Source organism: Centropristis striata, chromosome 11, assembly GCF_030273125.1.
Source record: "Centropristis striata isolate RG_2023a ecotype Rhode Island chromosome 11, C.striata_1.0, whole genome shotgun sequence".
NCBI lineage: Eukaryota > Metazoa > Chordata > Actinopteri > Perciformes > Serranidae > Centropristis > Centropristis striata.
Window position 1 is genome coordinate 8537366 of NC_081527.1, and position 27624 is coordinate 8564989.

Genomic DNA, 27624 nt, shown 5'->3' on the forward strand with positions numbered 1-27624 from the left:
AGAAGTTGTGATAATAACATTTAAATGCTCCTGGCTGGACTTGCTTCGGGGTTGAAACAAAAAGCGACTTTACCCTTTTTGTCCATTTTCGCGATCCGTCGCAGCCAGCCAGGGACTCCAGCACAAAGTACGTTTATCAGCAACTCAAAAACAAAAACAGATGTGTTGTTCTCTGAAATAAGATATTGATGCGCCGGTAAGTTCGAAGATGTTGTTCTAGCTGGGCTACGAATCTCATCTATGTTTAATAACGTCTGATGTGGCTATATTTAAAGTAAATTCTGTGCAAATCTTTGGTAGAAAATCACTCTTTTTGACTGTAGCGACATCATTCAGTTCAGTCTGATGCACCAAAACTAAAGAAAAAGTGCTATATAAACGTGTTGATCTATGTTAACTTTATGCATTTCGATTCCTGCGTTAAATGTTGACTTTGACAGTGCAACCTGGTTAATAATCAACCCCCGGACCTCCTGCTCCCCCTCCTCTACCTGCAGCTGTTCTCCTCATGGCTGAGGTCTATTATGTTGGGGTGGACGTGGGTACTTCCAGTGTGAGGGCTGCACTGGTGACCAGGACTGGTCTGCTCCACAGCACTGCAGAGGAGCCCATCAGCATCTGGGAGCCCCAGTCCGACCACTATGTCCAGTCCTCCACTGAGATCTGGGAGAAATGCTGCACAGTCGTCAAGGTAAGGAAGCCCAGCTCAGCCCTGTTATTAGAGCTGCAACCAGTGGCGGTTCTAGACCAGTTTTACTGTGGGGGCCAAGGAGGGGCCAGTGTTTAATCACAGGGGCACATTGAAAATCGTCAAAAATGATATTTAAGCATTCAAAACCTTTATTTTAGCTAAAAGTCTCATATTTGGAAGAACTACATTGATTGAAGCGATAAGACTTACCAACGTTATCAATTATTTTTGTACGACAATGACATTTCTCATTTTTGTGCACAATTACTTTTATTTTTATTTTGAAAGTGCAGTACAGTGAGAATGATCTTTATATTTAGTTTTTATTGCACAATTAAACTATTATACAATGTACACATTATGGGTTCCTTTTGTGTACAATGAGATATTATTTAAACAAAAAATAGGTAAGAATTGTTCCATCGCTCATCATTATAAATTGATCATTTTATTATTAATTTGACACAGGGGCCACAGCAGGGGCCAAGGGCTTCTTCACAGGGGCAGTGGCCCCTGTAGGCCCCTGTGTAGAACCGCCACTGGCTGCAACTGTTATTCGATTAATCGAACAATAATCGATTAAACCCCCACAGTGCTTTTAAAATTATCCCATCTTCTTTTAATTTATTTTAAATTTAATTTTGTTTTGTTTGTTTCTTTTTTTACCTTTGTCAATTCTGTATTTTATTGCACTTTTTGCACTTTTATGTGAAGCACTTTGGTGCGGCTCAGCCGTCTGTAAATGCGCTATATAAATAAATTTGACTTTGACTATTTTGATAATCGAATAATTAGTTTGAGCAGTTTTTTTATAGACAATAAGTCCAAATTTCTGATTTCAGCTTCTTCAATGTGAATATTTCTGGTTTCTTTGTTCCTTTATGACAATAAACTGAATATCTCTTTCAGTTCACTTCAGCTTTTTTATTTCAAATATGTGCAAGTAACACAACAAAGTAAACTCAAAAACAAACAAATCCAATGAGAATAATCAAAACAAAAATAGCAATAGTCAAACAAAAGCTATAATGTGAACGCAACATGTCCGAAAAGGAGCAGGATGAATCATATGCTTATTTAAACCTACCCCTTCTACACTACCCAATTAACAATTTTTTTCCCTAAACATACATATTTACATAATACATATTTTCAACAACAACAAAAAAGATTAAATAAACAAATGCATATATAATTTAACTTTGGTTTGTGGACAAAACAAGAGATTTGAGGACGTCATCTTGTGGTTTGGGAAACACTGATTGATATTTTTCAACATCTTATTGACCAAACAACTAATCGATTAATCGTTTAAATAATTGAAAGATTAATCGATAATGAAAATAATCGTTAGTTGCAGCCCTACCTGGTATTAACACTAACCCCCTTATCCTGTCAGATAAACTCAAGATTGTTAAACTTTTTTTTATTTACAGCAGCAATAAACAGCAACTTTTGTACAGGCCAGAGTTATAAAGAATCAGTGGTGGAATGTAATTAAGTACATTATTCAAGTACTCTGACATACAAAGTCTAACTGCAGTAACTATGCAAAAGGTAAAACTTATAAAAACTGCTTTAAGGTTTTTTAACGTTTTTTAACTGGCCAGCCAAATTGGTTATATGTAGATAAGTGATATGACGCTTATGTCTAATTGTGTTGGTGATGTAATTCTTATGCTCAAAAATCATGACGATCTATTTGACCTTTGACCCCAAAAACGTAGTTACTGCACTCTGGTTTTGCTGTAAAAGGTTCTAATGGTAATGCAAAAACAGAATGCAGTAACAACAATGTTGTCGTCTTCTTTCAGCTTTTATATTTTGTTTTCAGTGAATAAACATTTTCAAATTGATTTTGTTATAAATGTATTTAAAAGTGTTTAACAACTCTATTCAAAGATGTGCGTATTTTAGACTTAATATTATAAAGAAAATTAATATTTTAGACTTAATATAATTTTATCTCACTTTTTACTTCACCACTATCTAGATAATAATTTCGTTTTCAAATAAACTTATAATTTCTTTTATTTTTATGTTTAAATTAGTATATATATCCAAATCAGACCGTGGTAAGTGCAATTACTGCTTTGGTTTTGAGTTGGATGTTGTGGTGTTTATGTAATTATTTCTCTGAAATAAAGCAAAATTGAAATCTAAAACTTTGTCACAAGATAAAACAGACATCAAGGAGTTCATTTTTAGTTATAACTCAATTTTGACCAAAAATGTAGTTACTGCAGTTAGGCTTTGTAGGGCAGTAAATGTACTTCCACCACTGAGTACAATTATACCTGATTTGTGAAAATCACTGAAGTTATTGTAATAATCTCCCTGTAACATACAACATATGTTGGCTAATGTATCATACATTCACTCTTAGAGTCACGCCACAGATATTAGCTATGTTCAAAATGTCTCAAACTATAATTTGTGTTAACTTTGTGTTACAGAAAGTCACTCAAGGTGTGGAGAGGAGTCAGGTACGAGGGATCGGCTTTGACGCCACCTGCTCACTGGTGGTTTTAGACCAAAGCTTCCAGCCTGTTCCAGTCAGTCAGGGTGGTAAGAGACACATTTCTTTACCTCACAGCCTGATGTTTGTTTCGTTTCCGTTTCCGTTTATTTCAGTCAATACATGTCATTAAAGGAGAAGTAACAAACCAGAAAAAAACATTTGACATTTGGACCGAGAAGGCTGAAGCATAGCTTATTACCCTACTCTGTTAGCCTGGGTATACCCAGACTGCCTTGCGCGCTCGAATTTAATTTCGAACCTCCATCCAGTCTGGAAACTAGAGAGAGATCTTAGCCCTGTTTTAGGGATCCAATCACAGAGCGGGGAGGGACGGCAAGACGATGACGCGTACTACTCGGCACTTGGAAGCTTTCCGGATCCAACATGGCTGCTGCAGACGCGAAACTCTCTTTAGCTGTAGATGGTGTTTTAAATAGTTTAGAGCGAAAGTTGAAAGGCGAAAGGTCTCTCGGCGGCTCCGCTGTCTCCCGGCTCGTAGCCAGATCACCGGTAGCGGGGCTATTAGCGGTCTCGGCGGCTCGGCACAACAAGCCGCCGAGACCGCTAATAGCCCCGCTACCGGTTATCTCGCTACCAGCCGGGGGACAGCGGAGCTGCCGAGAGACCCGCAGCAGCTTGTTTGTTGCCCATAAAATCAGTGGATGTGTGTGGCTGAATGACATGAGGGGGAATAAAGCGTGAAAATAAATAATCTTGCAGAAAGCGAGAACTGGAGGAGCAAAGCAGCAAGCAACACTCTCTCACAGACACACACACACAACAAACATCCATTTCTGTTGCTCTACTACGTCATCTGGTATAACTGATCTGATTGGCTAAGAGCTACCTACAGACGCTTTGATAGACATTCTAAGCGTCCAATAAACGGCTCCGGAGGATCGTAAACCACACCTCCTCTACGGAGAAAAGCATTGAACGTGTCCAGACCTAATCTCCAATGAGATTTGGTCTGGTGTTAGCCAGGCTACTACTCTGTTACAAGTCAAGTTAATTTAAAAATTAAAAATGTGCAATCTGTTATTTATTAATAAAAGAAATAAGCAGTCACAAAAGAGAGAAGCTGCTTGATTTTGTCCCCCTTTCTTCTTCCTTTCCCTTCCCTTCTTCCTCCTTTCTTCCATCTTCCTTAAAAAAGAAGAAGAAGAAAAAAAGAATGATTATATGCTGTTTGTACCACACACATTCAGATATTTTGCTTAACACTATGAAGTCTTGGGCTATTTTGTCCATTTTTTAATCCTTTTCATCCTGCCTGTATACACCACTTTTAAAAAATGTTTTTTCAGCACAACCTCACCTATACGAGCTGATAATAATTATTTCATCCTGACTTACTGGATCAACATTTTGAACCCAAAAGAAACAAAGAAAAATTAACATGAAATGTCATGAATTTTGAATCAGTTTTTTTTTAACTTCCAAAACACCATCATGCTCAATGAAGAATTTGAAATGTTGCAAATGTGAACAAAGGTTGCAAATATAACATATACCGTAAGAGGGTTACATCCAGTTCTATATTTTTATACAAAATATATTTAACCTTGTCTCCAGTTTTACTTGGTATATCATCATCAAACTGAAACTGGCCTCATGGAGTTTACAGCCAGAACTTTAGAGGTAAATTTACAGTAGGGCTCCACGCTGCTTTGTTTTCTAGTCTGGATGTGATATAGAAGTCATGATTTGGCGCTTTTGGAGACTCCAGAGGGTTAAGGGTAAACACTATTTGTTAACAAAGGGTATTAATAATGTTTTTAATGTGCCGATTGTGAGATTTACTTGATTAGAGTTTCTTTAAACCTTTCAGTTGTTGAGTTATGGTCGGACCGTTTGTTTTACTCTAATGTAATAAGACTCTTTATTGATCCCTGAAGGTAAAACCCTCCTCCACAGGGAGGTTAGAGGTCAGGGTCGGCTACAGAACAGAAGGCCTGGAGTTGTTTTTTTCAATCAAGTAAGATGGACACAGGGGTCAGGACCAGGTACTCAGGTTAAATTAATGATTATATGCTGCCGAGATATATCGCATTCAGAGTTTTGTTTATCATCTCCTCATATACCAGTTTATTTCTGTATCACCTCTGGGATCATGCAGTGTGAGATATTTGGTATATTTTGTTTACATTTAGTTTTTAAAGGTCCTCAGGTTCATTGATTGGAAGCCCAAGAGTAAACACAACCGGAGGAAAAAGTCTGGTCTCAATGCAGCAGGCTTTTTTAGGTCACAGGTAAAGTTATGCAGCGCTGAATCCCAGTCAGAATGAGCGCTTATTTTTGTAATAATTCACATTTCACCGAGTTCTATTGGCCAGCTACCAATGACGTGGACAGTGGAGGCGTGAATCAGCGTATCGGCCCCACGATATGATTTTATCCCGATACTTGACTCACGATACGATATTATAAGTGGCTTCTTTTAAATCTCATACATCAACATAAGGGAGGGATTGGGGAGGAAGGGTGGGGCTCGAGGGGTTAAGGTCCAGTTGTGCATAGAGTCAGTGGTCCTCACCCAGAGTACAAGAGAAGTAATAATGGAGCAACACATTAGTTATCTGAGCTATCGGCCTTCTCATAGTTAACCCTCTGGAGTCTCCAAAAGCACCAAATCCAGACTTCTTCATCACATCCAGACTAGAAAACAAAGCAGCGTGGAGCCCTACTGTACATTTACCTCTAAAGTTCTGGCTGTAAACTCCATGAGGCCAGTTTCAGTTTGATGATGATATACCAAGTAAAACTGGAGACAAGCTCAAATATATTTAGTATAAAATGATAGAACTGGATGGAACCCTCTTATATGTGATATTTGCAACCTTTGTTCACATTTGCAACATTTTAAATTCTTTATTGAGCATGATGGTGTTTTGAAAGTAAAAAAAATATTCAAAATCACATTTTATGTTGGACTAAAGGACTAAAAAAGATACAAAATGACAAAAAAAAGATACAAAAGGACAAAAAAAAAGACACAAAATGACCAAGAAAAGACACAAAATGACAAAAAAGACACAAAATGACCAAAAAAAGACACAAAATGACCAAACCCCCCCCCCTTGGTTTTTCTTTGTTTCTTTTTGGTTCAAAATGTTGATCCAGTAAGTCAGAATAAAAAATCAATTATTATTAGGTCATATAGGTGAGGTTGTGCTGAAAAAAAATACCAACATGGCATTTAAACATTTTTAAGTGGTGTATACAGGCAGGATGAAAAGGATTCAAAAATGGACTAAATAGCCCAAAAAGACTCCATAGAGTTAATCCAGTATAACAACTAAACACGGTCTTCCTGTCTGTGGCAGGTGACCGCCAGAGGAACGTGGTGATGTGGATGGACCACCGCGCTGAGGAGCAGGCGGCTCGTATAACCAGCGGCGGCCACAGGGTGCTGAGCAGGGTGGGAGGGGTGATGTCACCGGAGATGCAACCCCCGAAGCTGCTCTGGCTCAAAGAGGTGAGAGGTGAGCGAGGTCACCACAGGATCACTGATCTCTGATGTTTTATTATCGCTCTGTGTCCTGGCCGGTGGTCAGCAACAGCAGCAGCATGTGTGTGGTGTTGTCTTAGTATTTCGGCCTGTTTTCTGGGGGAGGAAGCTTCCTGAAAGTGTTTTGTTGTAGGGCTGGGCGATAGATCGATATAAAAAATACACTACTGGTCAAAAGTTTTAGAACACACCAACTTTTCTAGAATTTAATTGAAAATAATGCAGTTTAATGTCTCAGTGTACTCTGAAATTAATGCACATTTGCAACATTTAAAATTATTTATTGAGCATGATAGTGTTTTGAAAGTAAAAAAAGATTGAAAATCACATTTTATGTTGGACTAAAGGATTAAAAAAAAAACCACAAAATGACCAAAAAAGACACAAAATGACAAAAATAGACACCAAAAGACACAAAATGACTAAAAAAAGACGCAAAATGACCAAAAAAAGACACAAAATGACTTACAAAGACATGAAAAGAATTCAAAAATGGACAAAATAGCCCAAGACTCCATAGAGTTAAGTTGTTAATCCATTTCTTGTTCCCTGAAAAAGGCCTACTTGTATAATTCTGAAATGTACATTATCTTTCAGTTTTGGTTAACCTTACCTTTTTTTATTTACCTCTGGCAGTTCACCACCTACCTTTGTACCCTTTCAAGCTGTTCATTTGACTTGAACTGCTTGAATTTGAATAAAAAACTGGAAAAATTGGGGTGTTCTAAAACTTTTGACCGGTAGTGTATATTATATATATATATATATATATATATATATATATATATATAGGTGCATCTCAATAAATTAGAATATGATGGAAAAGTCCATTTCCAGTATATCAAGTCAAATAGCCCCAACCAAGTCATATAGATGGACATACTTTTCAGAGGCCAACATTTCCATATTAAACATACTTTTTAAAATTGGTCATCTGTAATATTCACATTTTTTTGAGACACTGAATTTTAGGTCTTCATTAAATGTAAGCCATAATCATTATAACTAGAAGAAATTAAATAAATGAATGTGTAATGGATCTATATAATGTGTTATTTCCACTTTTTGAATTGAATTACTGACATAAATAAACTTTTCTATGATATTCTCATTTATTGAGATGCACCTGTAAATGCTGCCCTTACTAGGGTTTGTCACATTGAGTTCTTTTGTATTCTTTTGTCATATAAATATATTTATTTCAGAAAAAAATTGGCGTATTTTTTTCCATAGGCTGTTTTTATTTAAGATATTTTTTATCGAGCTTTGATTTTAAAAAAAGGTCCTCCTGTTGTTATACAGTATTTATGTTCACTTAAATGAACGGCTTCAATAAAACTACTTGTGACATGTCATATTTGGCTTTGACTGAACATTTGCTCTCACTTTGTGATAAAAATATCAGGATATATATCATATATCGATATTCAGCATAAATGTACAGTACAGGCCAAAAGTTTGGACACACCTTCTTATTCAATGCGTTTCCTTTATTTTCATGACTATTTACATTTAAATTCATCAAAACTATTAATGAACACATGTGGAATTATGTACTTAACAAAAAAGTGTGAAATAACTGAAAACATGTCTTATATTCTAGTAAGCAAAGGGTGGTTACTTTGAGGAATCTAAAATACAAGACATGTTTTCAGTTATTTCACACTTTTTTTGTTAAGTACATAATTCCATATGTGTTCATTCATAGTTTTGATGCATTTAAATGTCAATTGTCATGAAAATAAAGGAAACACATTGAATAAGAAGGTGTGTGTCCAAACTTTTGGCCTGTACTGTATATTTAGGCTGAATATCGATATATGATATATATCCTGATATTTTTATCACAAAGTGAGAGCAAATGTTCAGTCAAAGCCAAATATGACATGTCACAAGTAGTTTTATTGAAGCCGTTCATTTAAGTGAACATAAATACTGTATAACAACAGGAGGACCTTTTTTTAAAATCAAAGCTCGATAAAAAATACGCCAATTTTTTTCTACAATGTAAATAGTCATGAAAATTAAGAAAAACGTATTGAATGAGAAGGTGTGTGTCCAAACTTTTGGCCTGTACTGTATCGGGATATGACTTTTGGTCCATATCGCCCAGCCCTACTTTGTTGTTAATGTGTCATTGCTCACATATCAAGGCTTCATCAGCATCACACTTGTCTTGTCTTTTGAATCAGAATCTGAGAGAAAGCTGCTGGAATGAAGCTGCTCACTTCTTCGACCTTCCAGACTTCCTGTCCTGGAAGGCGACCGGCTCTCTGACACGGTGAGCTCCGTTATTTACTCGTTATCGTGACCGACGTGCTTCAGCTGTTGCTCTATTGTCCTTGGAGTACAAAAATGTCTGTGTCATAAAAAACTCTGAATTTTTCACCCTATAAATGCCAATTTGTTTACATAAACACTACTGTTTTTAAGATTAGGATTAAGATTTTCTTTATTAGTTCCACAATGGGGAAATTTCCAGAGTGGATAGCAAAATAACAATAAATTGTAAGCAGCAGCATAAACTAGAAATATAAGAAATATAATGGTAAATAAACTAAGTAAAGTAAGTAAAAAAGTATAGTAAAAATATAGTTAAAAAAAGTATTGACAATTTACAATAAATAAATGGAAATATAAATAGTATTAACAATTAAAACAAAAATAGATTTTAAATATATTACAACAATGATTTTGTTGCTTTTTTTGCAGTGTCAGAAAAAAAAGTGACCTTCACCCATAAAATACTGTATATTATTATTAATTTACTCTTTCACTAAGTGACCTTTTTAACCTCCCCCCAAAATGTTATTATTTACATATATTACTTCTTAAATAAATCTTATTTATTTTATTTATTTATTTATTTATTTATTTATTTATTTATGTATGTATGTATGTATTTATTTATTTAATTATTTAATTATTTTTATTATTATTTTCTTTATTTTATTTTTATGCTGCATTCTTGGCCAGGTGTCTCTTGAAAAGAGATTTTTAATCCTTATGAGGCTTTTACCTGGTTATATAAAGAATATATACATATTTTCTATATAATAAAATAATAAAAACCCAATAATGATGAAAAAGTTTTAAGCCCTCATCTGTTAATTATTTACATGTGGAATATGTGTTTAATATATACATTTCAGAAAGGGGTCAAGCATTAACGGTGACCTACAAATTGTTGTTCGTGTCTGCATTATTAAATAAGGCGACTAAGCTGCTGAAACATGATCCTGGTATCAGATGTCTGTTTAAAGACAGAACTGGGTTGTCCTCTGACGCAAGTGAAGTCTAAGAAATGTTTATTTTACAGTGGTGGAAGAGTATTCAGATCCTTTACTTAAGAAAAAGTACTAATACCACACTGTGAAATTACTCCACTTCAAGTAAAATTACTGCATTCAAAACTTACTGAAGTAAAAGTACAAAAGTATCAGCATCAAAATGTACTTAAAGTATCAAAAGTAAAAGTACTCTTTATGCAAAATGGACCTTCACAGATTGTTTTATATATTCCAAATATTCTATTAGGTTATTATTATTGGTGCATTTATGTAAGCAGTGTTTAACTGCTGTCAATATAGGGCTCTTTTTAACTATTTAACATACTTTATGTGGTTTAATTTATAAACATGCGTAATTACGTAAATTTAGTAGTAAGTAGTAGTAGTGTAGTAAGTAAAATGTTTGCCCTTAAAATGTTGTGGAGTAGAAGTATAAAGTTAAAAATGTGGAAATACTCAAATAATAGCCTGGGTATACCCATTCTGCCTTGCACGCTTGATTTCATTTCGAACCTCCAGGCAGTCTGGAAACCTTGGCCGTTTCTTAACCCTGTTTTTTTAGGGTTCCAATCACAGAACGGGGAGGGACGGTAAGACGATGACGCGTACTACTGGACAGATGGAAGCTTGTAGTTTTGTAGTTTTCTTACAGATCCAACATGGCTGCTGCAGACGCGAAACTCTGTTTAGCTGTAGATGGTGTTTTAAATTGTTTAGAGCAAAAGTTTATTTTAAAAGAAGAACAACAATTGACTTTACACTCTTGTTTCACCACCAAAAAGGATATTTTAGCCCTAATGCTTCCGACAGGATTTGGCCAAAGCCTATTCTACCAACTAGCCCCGCTACCGCTCACTGTTAGCCTGGCTAACACCAGACCAAATCTCATTTGAGATTTGGTCTGGACACTAGCCATTCATTTCTCCGTAGAGGAGGTGTGGTTTACGATCCTCCAGAGCCGTTTATTGGGCGCTTAGAATGTCTATTAAAGCGTCTGTAGGTAGCTCTTAGCCAATCAGATCAGTTATACCAGATGACGTAGTAGAGCAACAGAAATGGATGTTTGTTGTGTGTGTGTCTGTGAGAGAGTGTTATTTTATTATAAACATTTTTTGACACTGTGGCCTTCACCAGATACTGTTAATGTGCACTTGAATATGTTAATGAGACATTTTTCTGAACTTTTTGGTCATGTTTCACAGGTCTTTATGTACTCTGGTGTGTAAATGGACTTATTGCCCTCCAGAAGGATGGGATGCTGGTTTTTGGACCAGCATTGGACTGGAGGACCTCCTGGAAAACAACTTTTCCAAAATAGGTAAGCTTCTGATTTCTTTTATGTTCACAGAGAGTTCATGGTATGATCTTTTCAAACACATCATCAACACGAGAGCTCTCCTGTCACTGTTTGAGCTGTGCTGTTTTCTGTCCTCCAGGCAGCGTGACGTGTTCTCCAGGGAGCGCGCTGGGAGACGGTCTGACCCTGGAGGCAGCAGCAGAGTTCGGTCTGGAGCCAGGAACCGCAGTGGGCGCTTCTCTCATCGATGCTCACGCTGGAGGCCTCGGTATTTACGTCCTAAACATCATTATCCTCCAAATACATTCTTTTTTTTTTTTTTTTTTTTAACTTCTATTTATTGGGGTTTTTTTTTCTTCTTTTGTTAACCCATTGAAGCCTGGAAAACGGATACGTCGTTTTGTAGTATTTGTATAAGCTCTCAAATACTTTTTGAATTTCATTTCTATCTGCTACAGAGGCTGAAAAATCTATTATTTAGTAGAAGAGTTGACACTTTTTTTTCCAGAATTTTTCCAGAATTTCCAGAAAATTAGAGGCTTATTTTAAAATGGCCCAGCGGTTTTTCAGGCCTCAATGGGTTAACATACAAAAATCAAGAAGGTACATGTTAATTTATGCTTGAAATCAACATGAAAGAACAGAATGATGGTAGAAAAATAAAAGCAAATCCAGGTGGAGTCAAATCAAATATCATTTTTTTTTTCTTTTTGTGAAAAAATACTTTTAACTATTTTATTTTTATTTTTAAACTTTGAACTGGGTGAATAACAATATAACCGCAATATTACAGGAGGGTTAAACAAAACTATTATAACTGTAAAAACTTCAAATTTGTCATTAGTAAGGTGTGCAGGGAAATTCATGTTTTTCTGAACTTGCCAGATCTTCAGACTTCATGAGACACTAAAGAGCCGGGAGGCAGAGGATTTATTGTGTATGTCTAAAGTTGACATTTTGATCTATGGTGGGTTTAAGATGAGTCCTGAGTGTCAGAATTGAAGATGTCCATCCACTAGGGAGCATAAATAATCAGAAGCAGAAGCAGAAATGTTTTTATTGCCAATAAGGTTTTGACCTGCACGAAATTTGCTGTGGTGCAAAATAAAGTACTAAAATATAGATTATGGTAAGTCCTTAAGTCAAAAGACAGCAGCCTAAATAGAAAATATGGAGAATAGAAAAGTCAACATACACAAAATATTTAAAAACAGTAGAAACAATATGCACAAATATTGAATTCTGTAAATGAGGGAAGGAAGCTGTGCAGACAGGAATGTGCAGGATTGTCCTGACCAAGGTTATAATAGTTTGGGATTGTTTTATTAATATTAGTTTTAATTTCCTTGTGAATTTTTGTTTTCAAATTCAGTTAGTTTTAATTTGTTTTTAGAGTGAGTTTGCTCGTTTTTATAAGTCTTTATTTTTTGAAAATGCTTTGTTTAAGTTGAGTTTTTGTTAGTTTTTTTATGCTAAAGTTTAGCATAAGTGTGGTTCTAGAGAAGCTCCAGGGGCTTGTCAGCAATAAAAAGAGTCAAAAAAGACGAGTCAAAAAAAAAGTTCAATCTGAGGGGGAATGTAAATATCCGCAGCACATTCATTGAATAGTTAGAGCAGTATCTTGTGCACAAAGTAGAGTTTGGCAACTGAGGAAAGATAATGAATTGTCCTAAAAACAAAGGGCTCATTCTCTGAGGTAAATATTGGTGAATTTCAAAGCAATCTGTCATGAGATTTTTGGGATTTCTTTTGCTCAAATTAGCATTTTGGCCTGTTGGTGGTGCCAGATGAAAGGCCAGGGAACATGGAACATGGTCTGAAATCCAATAATTTGAATTTAAGGCCTTAAAATGTCTAAAATTATCATAAAATCTCATAAAATGTCTTAAATACGATTTTGAAAGGTATTAAAAATGTATAAAAGTTGCATAAACTTCAGACTCGCTTTTAAATGTTTCAATTTTTGAAGATGCTATAACATAACTACAAAACGGAGCTAAGATCCTGTGCAGCTGTGAATAAATTAAAATACTTTGCAAGTAATTCCGGGCCCCCGATTTTCCTTCATGTCTTTTGTACTGTTTTTCCAGTATGGATTAGAAATTGCTCTTAAATTGTATTAATTATGTTCTTAAAAAGGTATTAAATTTGACTTGTTGAAACCCGCAGAGACCCTGGATGACATGTTATTAAGGGATGTTGCAGTAACTGATATGTATTCTAGATGCACCCAAACTCTCCCAGCTTTAACTGTTTTTGGCAAAAATTAAACAAGATGCAACAAAAAGGTGTCTGTCAGAAAAGCTACTAATTAATGCTGCAGTATACTTGATGCAGTATCTTCAATTTCTTGTTCATTTTAATCTCTGGTAAAACTAAAGGTACATTTGTTTGGACAAATATAATGATAACAACAAAAATAGATCATAAGAGTTTAATTTAAGAGCTGATATCTAGACATTTTCCATGGTTTTCTTGATAATAACCAAAATCGTTATCAAGAAAACCATGGAAAATGTCTAGATATCAGCTTATTTTAAGTCTCTTTATTTAATTACTAATTAGAAATGTATATCTATAATGAATACTCATGCAGATATTTTCAACCAATAACCTCACCACAACAGTCATAACTACAACTTTCATTTTATATGTAAGATTACAAACTCTGTCACGCCAAAGTTTTATTTTTGCTTTTCTGTTTCCTGTTCTGTTTTTCCTTGATAATAAACAAAATCCTTATCAAGAAAACCATGGAAAATGTCTAGATATCAGCTCTTAAATGAAACTCTTATGAGCTATTTTTGTTGTCATCATTATATTTGTCCAAACAAATGTACCTTTAGTTGTACCAGGCATTAAAATGAACAAGGAATTGAAGAAAACAATGGTGATCTAATAATTTTTTTTCTTTGTTAGCTCCAGGGCTGCAGCCTCTGCTTCAGACCATCTGGGTTTGTTCAGGGAGATAAACTGCTCATGAACTCTGACCTCTGACCCCTGGCTGTGGCCTCTGCCTATCACACTGTTGTATCAGTCAGAGGCTAACACACTCTGCACTTTTAGTTGTCCTGCATGTCACAGTGATGTACGCTGCCTCCCCCCTTCTCTGCACGTGGATGAACCTTCCACCTTAAACTCAAACCAGCTTGACAAACATTATTCCAGCAGTTAGTGTCACTGCTGAACTCCATGTGAAGGTTATAGGAGCACTTCAAAAGATTTTAAAGCTGTTCATCTGCAAGTCATTGTGATTTGTCCCTGAATGGGCTCTAACTGGGGTTTGTTTTAAACTTCTTTATTAGGATACACGAAGAAATATTCATGTGTGTTTTTACCCAGTAAAATAAAAAATCAGAAGTTGATGAAATATGATGAAAGTGTGTGTTTTTGCTCTTGCTAGGGGTGATAGGTGCAGATGTAAAAGGCTTTAATTTGCCCTGCGAGGACGAGCCGATCACCTCCCGGATGGCGATGATCTGCGGGACGTCGACTTGTCACATGGCGGTGAGCAGCTCTTATTTACAGCTACATCTCACTGTCCGTTAGCCTGGCTAACACCAGACTATATCACAAATGAGATATAGTCTGGATTCCACCAATTCATTTCTCCGTAGAGGAGGTGTGGTTTACGATCCTCCAGAGCCGTTTATTGGGTGCTACGAATGTCTATCAAAAGCGTCTGTAGGTAGCTCTGAGCCAATCGTATCAGTTATATCAGATGACGTATGTAGAGCGACAGAAATTGATGTTTACATAGCCAGACTAGCCCATCTCTACTTTGGGACTAAAATGCTCAATTCTGCTTCTGCAACGTTTTTCTGCAGCATGTTCTGGCTCTGGCTGCTCTGTAGTTTCAGTTTGTGTGTGTGTGTGTGTGTGTGTGCGCGTGCGTGCATGCGTGTCTTTGAGAGAGTGTTGCTTGCTGCTTTGCTTCTCCAGTTCTCGCTTTCTGCAAGAGTATTTATTTTTATGCCTTATTCCCCCTCATGTCATTCAGCCACACACATCCACTGATTTTATGGTCAATAGACGAGCTGCTGGGGGTCTCTGGGGGCTCCGCTGTCCCCCGGCTCGTAGCCAGATCACCGGCGTTTCAGCAGTGAGCGGTAGTGGGGCTAGTTGGTAGATTAGGCTTTGGCCAAATCCTGTCGGAAGCAAGGCTAAAACATCCTGTTTCATGGTGAAACAAGAGTGTTAAGTCAAGCGTTGTTCTTCTTTTAAAATAAACTTTGACTCTAAACTATCTAGAACACTGTCTACAAATAGATCCAAAGAGAGCTTCCCGTCAGCTGCAGCCATGTTGGTTCTGTAAGAAAACTACAAAACTTCAAGCTTCCATCTGTCCAATAGTACGCGTCATCATCTTGCCGTCCCTGCCCGTTCTGTGATTGGATCCCTAAAACAGGCCTAAGAAACATCCACATATTCCAGACGGTCTCGCAGTACGAAATGAAATCGAGCGTGCATGGCAGTATGGGAATACCCAGGCTAACTTTCCGTGCCAATTTTTGAAAAATGCTCTTTAATATCATATAGATTTTGTCATAACCCCGCTCCTAGGCTATGACAAATACGGAACAGGACATAAAAGATGTCTAATTTTTTGCACGTCTTCTTTAATTCTTCTAAAATTGAGACTGACTTTGGTGGTTTCTGTTCGCTTTTTTACCACATCCAACCCGTTTTTCTCTAGATTGTTAGTGTGATATATATACAATAACTAAAACATGATATTTTTCAGATCAGCGAGCGGCCTCTGTTCGTGCCAGGAGTGTGGGGGCCCTGCCTGTCTGCCATGGTGCCGGGCCTGTGGCTCAACGAGGGAGGACAGAGTGCTACAGGAAGGCTGGTCAGTCCTCTCTACAGTCAAATCATCATCATTATCAGAAATTTTATTGAGTAGGATAAACCCCTTGAGAGGAATCCTCTCGTTTTCGAGGGGGTCCTAAAGTACATTACAAAACAAAACACTCAACAATTTACAGACATACAACAACAAAGACAACAGGCATCAACACAAACATAGAAAAAATGAACACAAGAATGAACACAAGAATAATCACAACCTCTCAATGGCCACAAGTTGGCCATAACATTAGCCTAGTAAAACTGAAAGAAGTAACATAATATTATTGTAAATTGAAATTGCATTTAAAAAAATAAATAAAAAAATATGACATATTATCTGAAACTTGTGCAGTTTAACTCAAAATAAGAAGACAGGGCATATTTAAAACTATGAAAAGACGTCAATGATCGTATGTTTAAAGGAAGATTATTCCAGTCCGATGGCGCTTTGAACTTAAATGCTTTTTTACCAATTGTTTTGTTCACTGTAGGAATGGAAAAGAAATACTGAGATGAGTGTCGTAATTCATATGTTGAGGAATATGGAATCAAAAATTGTTGTAAATAGACAGGATAATTGCAATGTATACATTTAAAAATAAACTGTAGCCAGTGAATATGTCTTCTTATATTGAGTGTGGGTCATTTGAGTGTGTTATACATGATACAGTGATGAGTGTAAAATAAACAATCAAATGTAAACAATCCATGTGGAAAAGCAACCAAAAGTCCCCTAAATATGATCAACTCATCTGGACACATAAACAGTGTTTAAATGCAGTCTGTTTGCTGTTAAACATCACTGTAAACAACAAAATTGATTTGATTGCAATAGTATTTTTCATGTAGTGCCAGATGCTCCCTCTCGTGACGTCCGTGGTCAAAAAAGATTCAGATTTTTTTCATAAATCTCATATTCAAAACTACTAAACATTAAATAATTTTCAGATTTTTTTACCCTTTATAAGCCAGTTTATATATTTGAATTATTCCATAATTTCTTCCCAAAAAAACCCAACAAAAAACAAACAAATAATAAATAGTAGGGGGCTGGGGCTTTGGTGGTGATTAGAGTCTTGGATATGTCAAAGATTAGCAACAAAATTGATTTGATTGTATTAGTATTTTTATGTAGTGCCAGATATTCCCTCTCGTGATGTTCGTGGACAAAGGAGGCCACGCACACAAAAACTGCTATTAAATCATCATACATCAATGTTTTTTTGATTTGATTTAAGTTTATTTCGAATATGAAAACAAATAATAATAAATAAAAAAAAGAGTCAGACAAAACATTTAACATGACAGAATACATATTCGAAAAGGAGTGAGAAGAAGTCAAACTTATAAACTCCCACCCCCTCTCCTTAAATATCACAAGTAAACATCCTTGTCTAAACATGTCTTGTATTACAAAAACATAAATATAATTTACCTATACAGCGAAATTATACAGACATACATACATACACGCGCCCACATTTGCATACATACCCAAACACACGCACATATACATATGAAAGGAAAAGAAACAACAACACAAGGAAATTTATTAAATATTAAATATTTATTAAAAATGTAGTGAAGTAGAAGAATAAAGTTACATAAAATAGAAATACTCAAGTAAAGAACAAGTACCTCAAAATTGAACTGAAGTGCAGTACTTGAGTAAATGTACTTAGTCGTGGCTGTCAGGTCAGAATGTCTCCAGTTAAAAAAAAAGATCTGCAGTACAACAGCATCTTCAATGTTACAGTATGTCATCAGACTACTTAATATACTGTTATGTAGTTTAATTACGAGAAAATATGCATAATCACTTTAAATGTATCATGTTTTTTTATGTTAAATCTCCTGAAAAGTAACTAAAGATGTCAGCTAAATGTAGTGGAGTAAAAAGTACAATATTTACTTCAAAATGTAGTGAAGTAGAAGTATAAAGTTACATAAAATGGAAAAACTCACGTGAAGTACAAGTACCTCAAAATTGAACTTAAGTACAGTACTTAAGTAAATGTAGTCATTATACAGAATGGATCCACTCAGATTATTTTATATATTCCAAATATATTATTGTATTATTAACCTTGATTCATTTATTTAAACAACATTCAGTATATTCTACTTAATATACTGTTATTAGGCTAAATAAAAAAATAAAAAATCTCAACCTGAAAATGAACTAAAGCTGTCAGATAAATGCAGTGCAGTAAAAAGTACAATATTTGAAGTGCAATATTTACATCAAAATGTAGTGAAGTAGAAGTATAAAATGACATAAAATGGAAATGCTCAATTAAAATACAAGTACCTCAAAATTGTACTAAAGTACAGTTCTTGAGTAAATGTACTTAGTTACATCCACCACTGGTTGCAGCTCCATAATCCGTGATGTCATCAGCTGTGTCATCCGTCCTCTTCTCTGCTGGCTCCTCCCTCAGATCGACCACATGGTGAAGGGCCACGCCGCCTACATGCAGCTCCAGGACGGGGCCCGCCAGAGGTCAGCTGATGCTCCTCCCAAAACCATTGTAACAGCTGTCATCCCTGTTCAGATCATACTGTCTGGAAAGATTAGAAGCTTAGTAAAACATTTTACTCTATACAGATGCAATGAGGTAATTGTTTCACTGTCCTGACATTTACTTAGAATTAAATTAAAATGTCCTCTCTGGCTTACTGGAAAGCCATTATTAATGTTATTAGTAACGACTGTGCTTTTTCTGCTGTCATCAGCGGCGGAAGAAGTATTCAGATCTCTTACTGAAGTAGAAGTACTAATACCACACTGTGAAAATACTCAGTAAAACAGTAGAAGTCCAGAAAGTTACTTAAGTAAAGTACAAAGGTATCAGCATCAAAATGTACTTAAAGTATCAAAAGTAAAAGTACTTGTTATGCAGAATGGAGACACTCAAATTGTTTTATGTTTTCTAAATATATTATTGGGTTATTTGTATTGATGCATTTATGTAAGCAGTGTTTTAGTTTTGTAGAGACAGGGCTCATTTTAACTACTTAACCCTCATGTTATGAGGTTTAATTTTTTTAAAAAACAACTTTAAATTTATCTTGATTTTGATGTCAAAGTAACTAAAGCTGTCGGCTAAATGTAGTGGAGTAAAAAGTACAATATTTACTTTAAAAATGTAGTGAAGTAGAAGTATAAAGTTAACTTAAATAGAATTACTCAAGTAAAGTACAAATACCTCAAAATTTAACTTAAGTACAGTACTTAATTAAATGTACTCATTATGCAGAATGGATCCACTCAGATTGTTTTATATATTCCAAATATATTATTGTATTATTAATATTGATGCATTTATTTAAACAGCATTTTAATTTTCTCAAAATAGGACTCATTTAACTACTTAATTTACTGTTATTAGGCTAAATTAAAAAATTAAAAAATCTTGACCTGAAAAGTAACTAAAGCTGTCAGATAAATGTAGTGGAGTAGAAGTATAAAGTTGCATAAAATGGAAATACTCAAGTGAAGTACAAGTACCTCAAAATGTAACTTAGGTACAGAACTTAAGTAAATGTACTCTTTATGCAGAATGGATCCACTCAGATTGTTTTATATATTACAAATATATTTTTGTATTATTAATATTGATGCATTTATCTAAACAACATTCAGTATATTCTACTCAATATACTGTTATCAGGCAAAATTAAAAATTAAAAATCTTTACCTGAATATGAACTAAAGCTGTCAGATAAATGCAGTGCAGTAAAAAGTACAATACAGTTCAACAAAGTACAATTGCCTCAAAATGTAGTGGAGTTGAAGTATTAAGTTACATAAAATGGAAAAACCCAAGTGAAGTACAAGTACCTCAAAATTGAACTTAAGTACAGTACTTAAGTAAATGTATTTATTCCACCACTGGCTCTCATGTCAAAATATCTCCAGTTAAAATAAAAGACCTGCAGTACAACAACATCTTGATAATGTAATTTCAGACTGAAATAGCATTGAAGATGCTTCTGTTATTTTCCAGACTTCCCTTTACTGGTGAGAACATCTACAGCTACCTGAACAGCCACCTGAGCTCGATGGCGAGCTCCTGTCCTGCTGTCGACCTGCTGGCCTCCGGCCTCCACGTCTGGCCAGACTTCCACGGGAACAGGTCTCCCCTGGCAGACCCCACCCTGAAGGGCATGGTGAGGGGACACCAGCCCAGGCTTTCTGTCACTTGTGACATGAAACATAGCTGATCAAAGCATTGGTTAAGTTTATTTTCTGCCCTGCCAGAGTGTTACTGTACCAAGAAAAGGAGAACCCTTTGAAATTACCTAGATTTCTGAATTAATTTGTCATAAAATGTGATCTGATCTGCCTCTAAGTCCCAAGTATAGACAAACACAATGTGCTTAACCTAATACCAAACTAACACTTATAATATTGTATGTATTTATTGAATATGGTTGAGCTGAAGCAGTTTTGTCAGGAAGAATGGTCCAAAACTCCTCCTGAACATTGTTCAGGTCTGATCAGCAGCTATCAGAAGCGTTTGTTTGAGGCTATTATGAATGTTTAAGGGATGATTTCAATAAAAACATGAAATAGTATAATTGTTTCAGTGGTATTAGGTTAATATGAATCAGCCCTCACCATAAACTTCTTAATATTTATCAAGCCTAAACTTCTTAATATTTATCAACCCAAAACTTCTTAAGCACATTGTGTTTGTCTATACTTGGGACTTAGATGCAGATCAGAGCACATTTTATGACAAATTAATGCAGAAATCTAGGTTATTTTAAAGGGTTCACATACTTTTTCTTGCCACTGTACGTGGTTATTGCAGACCCTCCTTTAAGTTGTTTTACTTCGGTGGTTTTCACATTGCAGTGACAGTTTAGATCCACTTGTCACAGTAGTATTATCATTTTGTCCAAGTGCGTCACAGTCGAGCCAGTGAAATTATTCCTGTGTTCAGTAAGTTAATTATTGTATCCAGACCGTATCTGGAGCTCCATGAAGCAGAGAACTGTTCAGTATTGTTCAGAGTGAATGACTGGTGATCTGAGATAGCAGAGCCTCACTGACTGTCTGCTCTCTGCTGCAGAATACACCCCTCTAATGACTCTTATTATTCAGCACTGAGTCACTTTTTGCATGAATGACTCATTACTGTTTCTCAGGTGATCGGACTGCAGCTCTCCCAAACCTTGGATGACTTGGCTCTGCTCTATTTGGCCACAATACAAGCCCTCGCTGTGAGTCGGCTTTATTTGCTCCTAATGACTTCCTCTGAGCCTCATACTACAACTAGTCCGGCGGCTTAGGACCAGATTTGGGAAGAAAGGGGACACGTTGGACAAAAGCACCACATTTTTTCCATATGCTCTCTATCACTATAGGTTTCAATTTTTGGTAGGAGCCACTTCATCAAGATTGCAGATCGGAGATGGCAGCCATATAAAATCTATGAGAACCAATATATCTTCTAAGCCACTTAGAAGGTCAATCTTAGTGTCAAAATCTACATTTTCTGGGTCAAAGAATAATTTAAAGCTACTCCAGATATGTTCATTTTGGCCATGTATTTACATAATTATTAGATTCCAAACATTTTTAGCTCAGGATTCTCTGCTGCAGCACTTGAAGTGAGTTGCCTACCAGTCTGGGTGAAAATGAACTATAATTGAACTCAAATAATCATCTAGTGATATTCTCAACAGCTTTAAATGATTCCTTGACCCAGAAAATGTAGATTTTGACACCAAGATTGACCTTCTGAATGGCTTGGAAGATGTATTAGTTCTCATAGACTTTATATCGGTGCCATCTCGGATTGGCCATCTTGATGAAGTGGCTCCTACAAAAATTGAAACCTATGGTGATAGAGAGCACGTGGAAAAAATTTGGTGCTTTTGTCCAGCGTGTCCCCTTTATTTAGCTAAGCCGCCTGACTAAACCTTATAGTGTGAAGGAAGGTTTCTTTGGCCCTGACTCCCTTTGTATCTTCCTGCTTTCAGCTTGGTACGCTTCATATTCTGGACGCTATGAAAGAAGCAGGACATGACATCACAACTCTCTTCCTGTGTGGCGGCTTGAGCAAAAACGCCCTGTTTGTCCAGATTCATTCCAACGCTACAGGTATATAAAACACAGCTTTGATATTAGAAATGACAATTTTTTATCAGGCAAAGAACTATATTTGGTAGTTAGAGTCAGGTAATATTTTGAGAAAAAAGTTGCAAATTTACTAGATTAAAGTGGCAAACCTACAAGAAAAAAAGTCGCAGATTTAAGAGATTTAAAGTGGCAAATCTGCGCGAAAAAAAGTTGCAGATTTACGAGAAAAAAGTGGGAAAAAAACGACTTTTTTTCTCCCAGATTCACCACTTTAAATCTCATAAATCTGCGACTTTTTTTCTTGTAGATTTGCCACTTTAATCTAGTAAATTTGCAACTTTTTTCTTGAAATATTACCTGAAGTTACAAAATATAGTTCTTTGCCTGATAAAGGGTTAAGAAAACTTTGTCAGACAGCATCTTCACCGGGTGTTTTGATGATAAATGATTCATGTATTTGTTTATTTAATCTATTTATTTTCTATTTTTTTTGTAAATATGTATTATGTAAGGGGTAGGTTTAGATAAGCATATGCTTCATCCTTCTCCTTTTCGGACATGTTGCGTTCACATTACAGCTTTTTGTTTTGACTGTTGCTATTTTTGTTTTGATTATTCTCATTGGATTTGTTTGTATTTGAGCGTACTTTGTTGTGTTACTCGCACATGTTCGAAATAAAAAAGCTGAACTGAACTGAAATCTTTTCCTATCGTTCTTTTCAGGACTGCCTGTGGTGTTGCCGGACCAGATGGAGGCTGTGCTGATCGGAGCATCAGTGCTGGGAGCGTGTGCGTCACAGGACTACAGCAGCATACAGGTGGAGTGACACACACACACACACACACACACACACACACAAAATGGCTTTGAGAATTCATATTTTGGGGTTAAAATTGGCTCTGAAAGCACATAAGGATCTAATTATCTAATCTAATTATCAAACACATTGGTTTTATAGGCTTTTTGGCTTTTATTACAAACACACATGGAGGGAGGGAGGGAGGGAGAGAGAGAGAGAGAGATAGAGAGAGAGAGATAGAGAGAGAGAGAGAGATCAATCAAATCTTCACTGCATATAATATATAAACATACAGTACCAGTCAAAAGTTAATATTGATACTGAAGATGGATGGAACACAATTATGTAGTAAAAACAAACCAGAATCATGTTTTATATTTTAGATTATTCACCTTTTGTTTCGATGACAGCTTTGCACACTTCTGTTATTCTCTCAGTCAGATTCATTCATAAGTCAGCTGGCTGGTTTTTAGTCAACAGGTGCGACTTGTCAAGAGTTAATTTGTGGATTTTTTTTGCCTTCTTAATGTGTTTTGAGACCATTAAAGCAAAAAAGTGGAAACTTTGAAGAATCAAAAACAATAAACCACAATATTTAAGGGTGTAGTAGTTCTAAAATCACCGTACACATATAAAAGATATTTCTTGGTAGTAAAATCTGCTTTTCTGTGATTTATGTGCAATTTTTAGACATATATTAGACATATTGAGGAAAATCAAGTTATAGCTTACAGTCTACTTTTACCAAACTCAAAAAGTTGACTTTATTCTTGACGTCTCAACTTTTTTCTCAACATTTTAACTTTTTTCTCAAAGTGCATAATGAGTTATTTTCTCCTCCTCTCACTATTTTTTCCTCCTACCTGGCCCCAATCCTGTTCCGTACATTTAGATTTTCTGATGGAAATATTGTGAGACAAGAAAAACTGTCGCAGTGGGAATTAGCATTGGATATTTCATGCAGAAGTAGTGAATAGAGCAGTTTAAACCACCATCCTCATACTGAATATAGCAAGGTACTTGTGATGGCGCTCCTTTGTGTGTTCCCTTCAATAGCTTGGTTCCAAAAAGCATAAAATGTTTGTAAATGTTCAAAAACACTAAATCCCACATTTCCCAACTGGACAGCATCTTTTATTATCCAAACCACGTACCTCCACTGTGAGAAGCAGCCTTACTGTTTAATCTCTGAAGTCCAGGAGATCTTGGTTCAAATTTGTCAACTTCCTATGAATTAATTTCTGTCTGTGTTTAGCATCTTTCAGTATAGTATAAAGCTGCCAGGAACCCAAAATACAAACAAAAGACACCGGTTTCTATGGAAATTTAACATTTTTTTTTACTATTTATACACACAAAAACAGCAGAAAAAATAACAGATAAATACAACTATAAAACAGTCTTCTTGCATGTAAATTAAGAATAGTGATAGTTTTCATTGTAGAAAGAAAATTCACATTTTAAAAACGGTCTAGAAACAAAACCTATGATTGCACTTTCAACTGGCTTTCTCAGCTTGTCTGTTATATAAATAAAGTTATTACTGTAAAAAAAAAACATGCTCAGTATATTTTTAATGAATAGATGGACTCCAGAAGGTTAATATGTCTGAAGCAGAAGCTGAAAGAACAATTATTTTTTCCCAAGCCACAGCAGACATTATACAGTTGTTTCCACAGTCTGTAGTAAACTGAACTCCATGGGTGAAATTGGTGGCGTGGCCCTTTAAGAAGGGTTTATTTCACAATATATTTAGCAGTTTGCAATCCAATCTTATTTTGTAGTCTAATAAAATTGAACATTAAATGCTAAGCCTTAAGCACACAGCACAGATCTCATTTTCGCCGACTCACTGGCTCCATCTGCTGGGTGCAACTGAAACACAAAGAGCGTGCATGATGCATTTAAGATATAAAGTGATGATTTAATCTTTTGCAAGGTCAACTTATCATCCCTCGGTGTCTCGGTCCCCAGAGCTCGGAGCACAAGAGAATGGCAAGCCTTTAAGCCAGATATGCTAAAAATAAGACGTTATTGTTTGGACTAGGCTGCACCTGTCAACCCATTTTCAGCCTTAACTACAGCAGGCAGTTGTTGTGTCTGATCCTCTGAGCTGCACACAGTCAACTGGCTGGATTTTTGTAGATTCAGACAGCAGAGAGAGGCCCTGCACTGCATTAGTCATAAACTCAGCCACAGAGAAACCGCTGCAGTTGGCTCGTGTTAATGCTATAACTGGGTCACAGTGAATGTGCTTAACATGATTTATTGAGTGATGTTTGTCTTTGCAAATGTTTTAGGAGGCGATGGAGAGAATGGCTAAAGTGGGGAAAGTTGTGCAGCCTGACCGTGAACTCCAGAGGTGAGACACATAAAGAGATTAAAATATATATATATATATATTTGGTTGGTTGCTGTGATTCAATTCAGTTCAATTCAACTTTATTTATAGAGCGCATTTCATGCACAAGGCAGACTCAATGTGCTTCACAAAGGATATACATAATTACAGTTAAAAAACAAAACAAAACAACAGAAAACAAACAATTAGAAAAAATCAATTACAAATTAATTGAAGAGTGCAGGTAGACAAGCTATGCCATATTCACCACATACACACTTACTTAGTGATGGTCAGTTGGAGAATAATAGAAATGGATTTAATATCTATGATGCCCAATTAAATGCAGATGCAACATTTCAAAATAATTTATACAAATAAAGAGGCTTCTTTAGCACTTTGCCTTTTTATAGGAACGCTTTTTTTATTATTTTTCTACCTTTTTCCTTTTATTTTTAAAAACATGCAAAAAATGTAATTTAAAAGTTCTTGGGTTTTGGATTAAGTGCTTGTAAATGCTTGGAATTCTTACTGTATTTCTCTTGCAAACTGACTATAGATAACTGCATTTTCAATGGAAGAAAATATATAAATTGAATAGTCTATAGCTTATCTGAAATGAAGACCGCTCCGCCTGCGTCTTCTTGTTCCTGAGATGTTTCTTGTTGCTCTGCCCTGTATCTCCTTACTGAAGGGAGTTTTTCTAATTCCTAGTGGATGTGAGGGCTCCTGAAGTATTTGTGGGTCTTTCCTCCTAGTTTGGGTCGTGTTTAGTTCCACCAGCTGCCGGTTGATGATTTTTGTGAGCTTACTTTTGCTCCTAGCCCCTAGATTCCCATACCAGTATGTTTTATGAGATTAGCAAACTACTTTTAGTTGTTAAAAGTCTAATACCATTACTGGTGGTATGGTTAAGTGAAATTACCCCTTTTAGTATCAAAGTACTGGAAAAGCTTGAAAATGAACCTTGAAAGTCCTTGAAAAGTGCTTGAATTTGACCACTGAAAAAGTGTACGAACCCTGTATACTGCCCTACAAAGCAAAAAGGCAGTAACTGCATTTTTGGTCAAAAATTAGTTATTATCATTTTCATGACATTCAAGGCATCCTTTGTTATGTGACAAAACATCTTATTTCAGATGTGTGTCGTTTTGGAGAAAAATGGTAGTCGTTTGTACAGTAACTGCAAAAGCCTTGCAGCCGTTTCAGCACCAGAACAGCTTCCGGGTGGAAAATATTGACCTAAAATGCTCAAATGAGTTTGGGTTTGGTATATCCATGTTCAGGAAAACAAATGGTTCCAATTATTTCAAATACAGTGTATCTAACACACCCAGAGCCCAAGTTGTGGCAAAATAGTTTTTGGAGAATCTATACTGCCTTTTTCCTTGGTATAGTGCCACGTTTTTGGTAAGTAATACAAAGCAAGAATACAGTAACTGCAAAATAGGGGTAACATATAAAATTAAATATGAGCATTGATATGGTCAAAAAAATAAGCTAATATAAAGTAACAAAACAGCCACATGTCCAATAATCTACCTACAACTACTTAGGCTGGATTACAGGATAACTATAAAGTCGTTTTTCAGTTCTGCACTCTGTGTAGTTACTGCCTTTTTGCTTTGTAGGGCAGTATAGTATAGTATAAGTGTTAACTCTACAATGTCTGCATGTTTCATTGCCATGAAAACCACATGCGTGTGTGTGTCATCATTCTCTGCATTTCATCCTCATTTCAGCTTCTATGAGAGAAAGTACAAAGTGTTCCTGCGGCTGTTTGCCCACCAGAGGGAGTACCAGCTCCTCATGAGCCAGAGATGACGCCACTGCTGACGGGGGGCAGCCGGCCGGCCGAGCTGGAAGTGACTCTCTCTCTGACGTAACCATGACGATGACAAATCCACATACAGGAAACCAGAACAGGAGTCCTAACCTTGCTGCTTGAATCTCTATCAGGAGGTTTTAGTTGCTCCTGGATGGTGGATGTAGGGTTTCTAATCACCTTGCAGACCTGTTGGGGCTTTCTGTGTCTGTGTGCCTTTTTAATCCACTGCTGCTGTTCTACCTAAAGGAAGAAGATGTGAGATGAACAGATAACACAGTGACTGACTTACAAGTGCCCCTTCACCCCCATCCACAGTCAGACACTGTCACCTTCAATTCTTAATAAATAATTAAAATCATAGTGCTCAAGCCTTTTACTGTCACTCCAACTGAATGTGTTT

The 27624-nt window shown here is 36.0% G+C and overlaps 1 protein-coding gene across 4 annotated transcripts; it reads left to right on the plus strand.

The window, feature by feature from the left end:
* On the plus strand, nt 1–27624 carry fggy (FGGY carbohydrate kinase domain containing). 4 transcript variants are annotated; one of them, XM_059345233.1, is made up of 16 exons: nt 1–127; nt 498–691; nt 3148–3259; nt 6539–6690; nt 8916–9004; nt 11216–11331; nt 11450–11578; nt 14714–14817; nt 16055–16162; nt 18603–18664; nt 20172–20334; nt 21319–21393; nt 22156–22276; nt 22979–23073; nt 25356–25417; nt 27139–27624. In XM_059345233.1, the coding sequence occupies exons 1-16, from the start codon at nt 25–27 to the stop codon at nt 27218–27220; spliced, it is 1767 nt and encodes a 588-aa protein (XP_059201216.1). In that variant the 5' UTR covers nt 1–24; the 3' UTR covers nt 27221–27624. The 4 variants fall into 4 exon arrangements, with proteins under 4 accessions (XP_059201216.1, XP_059201217.1, XP_059201218.1 ...); XM_059345234.1 differs by having other exon boundaries at nt 78–196; XM_059345235.1 differs by having other exon boundaries at nt 100–196; nt 441–691.